Source organism: Lemur catta, chromosome 14, assembly GCF_020740605.2.
Source record: "Lemur catta isolate mLemCat1 chromosome 14, mLemCat1.pri, whole genome shotgun sequence".
NCBI classification, from domain to species: Eukaryota; Metazoa; Chordata; class Mammalia; order Primates; family Lemuridae; genus Lemur; species Lemur catta.
In genome coordinates, this window is record NC_059141.1 from 66,602,683 (window position 1) to 66,609,868 (window position 7,186).

The 7,186-nt window shown below is 38.2% G+C and overlaps 1 protein-coding gene across 1 annotated transcript; it reads right to left on the reverse strand.

Annotated features, from left to right (window-relative positions):
* Nucleotides 1–3,381: 3,381 nt before the first annotated feature.
* Nucleotides 3,382–6,342, reverse strand: LOC123649758 (olfactory receptor 6C74-like). The gene is made up of 3 exons (XM_045567934.1): nt 6,320–6,342; nt 5,794–5,873; nt 3,382–4,678 (listed from the first exon to the last, which is right to left on the reverse strand). Exons 1-3 carry the CDS (start codon nt 6,340–6,342, stop codon nt 3,699–3,701), a joined length of 1,083 nt encoding a protein of 360 aa, XP_045423890.1. The 3' UTR covers nt 3,382–3,698.
* Nucleotides 6,343–7,186: the final 844 nt, after the last annotated feature.

Consider the following 7,186-nt stretch of genomic DNA (forward strand, 5'->3'; position numbering starts at 1 on the left):
GCCCCACCTGTATAGTCTCCGCATTCACCTTGACAGATAACCTGCAGATATTTACTGCAACACCTGCAAACTCTTCCAGAGGATGATTTTCTGGCTGTGGAAGTACATTTACTCATGCACCAGTAAAGTCAGAATTTCTGGAGAATGAATGTTCCCAGAAGCAATCCTCAATCAATCAAGGGTGGAGAATTGGTAAATTGGACTGCAGTAAAATTAAAAACCTTTTCTCTGTGATATTCCTTCTTTTTAAGCCCATCTCAAAAGATCACATTTTGTATAATTCCATTTGTATTAACAGCTTGGAAATGAGAACATTCTAAAAATGAATGCCAGAATAGAAATTTCTTTGGGTTGGGAGATTTGGGTGGGGGGTGGGGGGAAGTGAGTACAACTATAATAAGGTCCAAAGGAGAGATCTTTGCAGTGTTAGAACGGTCCAGTGTCCTGACTCTGGTGGTGTTACATGAGCCTAAACATGTGCTAAAATTATACGCACTATAAACACAATCGTACCTGCCTTCCCCCTACCAGTCACACATGAGAACAAATACAACTGGGAATATCTGAAAAAGAACTCTTGAATTGTGTTAATGTCAGTATCATGATTGTCATAGTAAACTATAGTTTTTCAAAATGTCACTGTTGGTGGAAAATGGGAAAAAATTGTACGAATCTCTATTTCTTACAACTGCTTGTGAATCTATGAACATTTTAATATAAATTTCTGTTAAAGAAAAGATGGTTTTGAAGTTTTAAGTGATAATATTTCATAAAAGTTGTTATATTCCTTAAAAATTGTGGATGCTTAATTTCTAATTCTAATGAAACAAAAATAATATTCCCAAATGCTAGCAAGAATGAGAAGACACTGAGTTACTCATGCATTGCTGGTGAGAATGTAAAATTCTTCAGCCACTCTGGAAAACATCTTGCCAGTTTCTTATAAAACCAAGCATGCAACTACCATACAACTCAGCAATTGCATTAATAGGCATTTATCCCAGAAAAATGAAATCTTAAGTTCATAGAAAAACCTGTACCTGAATTTTTAGGGAAACTTTACTTATAATAGTTAACTATTGGAAACAGCCCATATGTCCTTCAACTGGTAAATTATTAGACAAAATGTTGTACATACATACCATGGAATAATATTCAGCAATAAAAAGGAATAAACAATTTATGCATGCAACAACTTGGAAGAATCGCCCAAGAATTATGCCATAGGAAAAAAGCCAATCCCAAGGGCTACACCCTATATAATTTTACATACACACACTCTCTCTCTCATGGGCACACATATGTATATTTCTGAAAATGGAAAAGTTATAAAAGGAAGAACAGATGCATAGCTGTAGCAGGAGAGAAGTGTGTCTATAGAAGATCAACAGGAGGGATCCTTGTAGGATGGAATGTTCTGTATCTTGATCTTATCAATGTCAACTTTCTGGCTGCGATGTATTATATTTTGCAAGATGCTACCATTGTGGGAAATTGGGTAAAGGGGATATTGGATCTCTCTGTATTGTTCTTAAAACTGCATATGAATCTACAATTATCCTAAAATGAATAATTTTTTTTTAAAAAGGAGAGTTTATCTTTTTTTTTTTTTTCAGGACAAATTAAAGAAAGGTCACCTTAGGGAGACTAGCTTTGTTAACTGGGATTGGCTAAGGATTAGACTCAGAATCCTGTTTTGCTAGAAGGGCTCATTCATCCCTTATGGGCTTTTATGGTGACTTCTTCCAGCTGGATTATGGGTTTACTTGAATGCAGTCCGGAGTTCTGACATCCAGAAATTAACGTGCGTGTTGTCCGCACTCTAGGGAGCTTTCTGTACTTAGACTAGCTATAGAAATTGTCTGCCTAACTTCTTTTTGAGAGACAGAAGAGACACAGACACAGCTGTCCGTGGCAGACCATACCCCCAGAATAACTTACAGTCAATGCCCAGACACAAAAATATAAATCACCTAACACTTTTGAAAGTCTAAAATCTTTTCTGAGCAAATTATGCCTTAAATACAATTAATTCTCAAGCAGGAAAGGAAAATATGGACTTAAATGAGACACAGTAAAAATTAAATCACATCATACAGATGGGGACTCAGCAGTGACAGGCACACACTTTCCCTCTAGTGCAATTGCCTTCGGCTGGGAGGGACTTTTTCAATGAACTTGTAATCAAAACAACTGACTCAATTTTAATCCTTTTTTATTATTAATGCACTCATTATCTTTTTTTTAATTAATGAACTTTATTTTTCAGAGTGGTTTTAGGTTCACAGAAAAATCGGGCAGAAAGTATAGAGTTCCTATATATACCTGACCCCCACTCGCACATCGCTTCTCTCGTTATCAACATCCCCACCACGGTAGTACATTTGTTACAATTTATGAACCTACATTGACATGTTATTATAATGTCACCCAAATTCCACATTTTATGTTAGGGATCACTCTTGGTCTTGGACATTCTATGGGTTTGGACAAATGCATAATGACATGAATTCATCACTGTTGTATCATACAGAATAGTTTCACAGCCTTAGAATTCCTCTGTGCTCCACCTGTTCACCCTTCCATCCCTCCTAACCCCTGACAACCACTGCTCCTTTTACTGTCTCCATAATTTTGCCTTTTCCGGATTGTCCTATACTTGGAGTCATACTGTATGTAGCCTTTTCAAATTGGGTTTTTCACTTAGTAATATGTATTTAAGTTTCTTCCATGTCTTCTCATGACTTGATAGCTCATTTCTTTTTTTTTTTACACTCATTATCTTTTTAAACTTTTCTAATTAAGAATTCTTTTATTTTTTGCTGCATAAAATGTCAACCAGAATTAGCTTAACCCAGAAGACACTGGCAGATCTACATATAAAGTCATATTAGGGTAGACATCTCTTGCACAAGAGGTAAGAATTTGACAAGGGGACCACCTTTCTGCAACCTGTTTGGTCTAGAGTCTGGCAACACAGAATTACAGGGGGAAAATGCACAAATTGAAAAGTTTTTCATTTTGCTTCTGGTTCAAGGAAGGATTAAAGACACCTTTCTCAATAATATTTGAACAGCTTGAAAATGATAAAGTTAAAGTGCACATGTTAACAACCTGGAGTTACACAAAGTTGTTTATATCTATAACACCAACACATTCAAAGAGAGAACTCTGCTGATTGATTCACATAGACAGAAACAATTAGTGAATTACCATTATCTTTCATAAGGTTATTTTATTATGACTTTATGTAATTTTCCAATTGTGCCTTGAATAAATAAGTGGTAAAAAAAGGTTTCTATCTATTTGTTCTTAGGTATGAGAAAGTTCAAGCAGAAGAATATGTCATGATGAGCAATTATTAAATATGATTGGCAACGTTTTTATCCTTTGCTTAAAAACTTTGTGTTATTTCGTCTATGTATATTAGGTTCTCCATAAATGTTGCTGAGTGGAATTCATATAAGACCAATGAGCAGAAAACAAGGAAGATAATTTTACCACAGTATAGGGAAATAATCTGAATTTTCAAATAGTGGAAGGCATTGAGTTGCAAGATAAGGTAGTATCCATCTAGGTAAACAGTACCATAAGCGGGATCACCTTAAAGTGGAGAATTTATGGACAAGATTTCTGCAATGGTGGGAAAGTGAACTGGATGACTAAGGAGATCTACTTACTCTCAAAAAGCTATGTTCCTATTTGTGCAATTTCACCCTGAACAGAGCATCCCTCAGAGCTTGGTGAACCTGCTTGTTCCGCAGAGTGTAGATGACCGGGTTCAGCAGTGGGGTCACCACCGTGTTCACAAGAGCAGCCTCTTTGTTGGAGTCCAGCCTGTCCATTTGGTTAGGTTTCACATATATAAAGACGCAGCTGCCATACATCAGAGAGAGGACAATGAGGTGGGAGGAGCAGGTGGAGAAAGCTTTCTGCCGCTCCTTGGCTGACGGGAGATGCATGATTGTGACGACTATGTTGCTATATGCAATGATGGTTACAACGAGAGATGAAAACAAAATGAAGGAAATGAGACCAAAGGCCAAGATTTCAGTAGATCTAGTGTCAGAACAGGAGAGATGAATTAAGGAGCCAATATCACAGAAGAAATGAGGGATGACACTGGGGCCACAGAAGGACAGCTGGGAAACCTTGACAACCAGACCAGTGATGATGATGAAGGACAAAGCATAGCAGAAGACAACCAGAAGGAAACAAATCCTCAGATTCATGATGCTTGGGTAGTGCAGAGGTTTGCAAATGGCCAGGTAGCGATCCAAGGACATGGCAGCCATGAGGAAGAAAATTGTTGCCCCAAGAAATAAAAAAGAAAAGGCTTGTGTGAGACAGTCAGTAAAGGGAATTGTTTGCCTTCCTAAAAGAAAGATGACCAGCAGTTTAGGAATGACTATGGTTATAAAACCACATTCACAGAAGGAAAAACTGCTGAGTAAAATATACATTGGTGTCTGTAGGCGATGGTCAGCCCAGGTGATGGTGATTATGAGCATGTTTCCCATGACAGAGGCCAGGTACGCCAGCAGGTGCACCAGGAACAGCACACTCCCCAGGTGCTGGACAGCAGGAAACCCCTCCAGGATGAACTCCTGGACTGTTGTCTCATTCCTCACCTTTGTCATTATGTCCATCTCTCTGTCTGTCAACAGCTTGCTTTGATCTGTTAGGCAGAAAATACTATCAATGAAGAATAAAGGATTTAATTGATGGCCACTATTTTTGTTTAAAATAATCACTGTTTGCTTGCAGTTACTTTTTGAGTAAAGAATCATTTTTTATGTTTCAATATTTTATTACACTTTTACCATTGTTAAATTATAAAAATTGAAGGTTTATTTTTTTGGTTTTGTTTTTGAGAATAGATTTTTGGTGCAAGTTAACTTTTCTGGAAAATAATACCTCCAAATAATACTCCATTTAAGTTAAACAATGCAAAAAGAAATAATTATCATTTGCAGGCAAAAATAATAAGACTAATAGATAACAATCAAGGCTGTCATCCCATAGAAAATATTGTTTCATGGGGTCACAGTGTAAGTTTCTGCACTTCAGGTATGACATGCATTTTGTGAAGCACTACCGTGTACTTCCTTTAGCCCTCTGAAAACAGAAAGCATGAAAAAGCCACGTTCCTATTATCATGTTACAACCCATTTCTTTTCCTGAAGTCCATTTATCCTGAGTTCTTCACTCAAGATCCTAGACTGAGCAGGAAAGCTCACTCTCATAATATCCATAATGACCCAGCCCATGGATTTGAAAAAATAGTGTGTAAAGATCGGGGAGAAATAGTTCATGACTTCGTTTTGCAGACTCAACGCATGAACATACAATGGGTGAACCAAGATCCCCCTCCTTTATCAACCTAGCAGAATGGAAGTGTTTCCTTCTGCTATTAGCCATAAATCACCCTTAAACATTCCCTTTTTGGGGGGAATATTGTTAAGTTGGACGATTCCAGTGTGGTTGGAATCACACCAGGGTGCCCACTGCAGTCACTAGAGGAACAATCATTGTTTAATAAGCCAGTACCCAGACAGAAACCAGATGAACTGACACTGATTCTTTGGGTAAGGGTTCTGGGCTCTTGTTAGAAATTAGTACTCTAGTGACTCAGTCACCGTAATTCAATTGTACTTCACTTAGTTCTTTCATTTGGCCAAGCCTATTGTTGTAACTGTACATGATCCACAATACTGGCTTAAACATAACCAGGCTCTGGTTTAAATATTTGACCCAATAGGCTGCAAATCATCCCCATAGTCAAGTACTCACCAAGATGTAGCTCACAGGAAATAGCTTCTTTGATTATGTGCTTCTTTTTTCTTCCAACAAACCAGGATCTTTCTCCTATGCTAATGGAAAGGAAAACGAAAAAAGAACACTCTTACTTGAGATGTACCTATCTTTTACCTATACAAAAGTCAATGGATGGCTCATGTCTTAACTCAGTAGGAAATGGTTAAGACTAATCATTTTCAAGAAAGACAGAGATTTCCAAACCCTGCAGGATGAATAGTCGTAGCTTTCCCTTGTGGTGATCTGGAAGATAAATCCTAGACCATTAAGACAAGACAAAAGTCCAAAATCTGCACTAGCATTTGCTGGAGTGACTCTTTAGAATTCCCCAGAGTATTCATATTCATTCTATGGGACATGATGACACAGTTCATCATGAACATCACACCTGGTTGGTTGTATGTTCATCCCAAATAGACTCAGGAAAAAGAGACAGCAAAGGTCAAATTGCCTTGCTCATGGCTCCTGGTACTCACTTTCCCATCAACTACTTGCTCTTCACCTTTCCACGTAGATGGGTGTCATTGCAGTCAGAAGTGAAAATACATGTAAATGCTCTCAAGATATATGTACTGCAGGCTAATTTATCATCACCAATGAGGACACTGGGGTCCCAAAGAACAAACACCTTGAATATTCAGACTTCATTAGAGGAGTTATGAAAAAAGGAAAGCAACTAAAAATCACAACAGATCCCAGGGAAAGTGTAATCGTTCATTGTTAAGAATGGAAAAATTCAGCAGAAATACACTATTATTACCACATCACTGAGTATGGTAATATACTGCCATTTTTCTTCAATAATCTGCACAGGCCTCCGTGAAAGTCTTCGGAGGTATATTTGACATGATTTCCCCAGGGTTATAAAATCTGTGAAATCCAAAATTACATAAGTCAAGAAAGACAGGCTTAAAACAACAAAAAATCTTTTTTTTTTATTTCAGCTTATTATGGGGGTACAAAAGTTCAGGTTATATATATTGCCCATGTCCCGCCCATCCCTCTGAGTCAGAGCCTCAAGCGTGTCCATTCCCCAGACAGTGTGCCTGGCACTCACCATGTAGTCATACCTCCATCCCCTCCCCCCACCCCCCATTTACCCGAGTAAGCACCTTCAAATATGGCCATTCCCCAGACGGTGCACAATGCACTCATCATGTAGGCATACACCTATCCCCTCCCCCCACCCCCCGCCTCAGTCTGATATCCAATTGGTATCATTCCCCGATGTGCATTTAGGTGATGATCAGGGAAACCAATTTTCTGGTGAGTACATGTGATGCTTGTTTTTCCATTCTTGTGATACTTCACTTAATATAATGGGTTCCAACTCTCTCCAGGAGAACCAAAGAGATGTCATATCACTGTT

Coding starts and splice junctions, on each gene's coding strand:
- LOC123649758 (XM_045567934.1), bottom strand. CDS start 6,342: ATGACACCCATCTACGTGGAAAG. Junction 5,874..6,319: donor ACACCCATCTACGTGGAAAG/GTGAAGAGCAAG, acceptor CCTTTCCATTAG/CATAGGAGAAAGATCCTGGT. Junction 4,679..5,793: donor TTCCTGTGAGCTACATCTTG/GTGAGTACTTGA, acceptor TCTGCCTAACAG/ATCAAAGCAAGCTGTTGACA.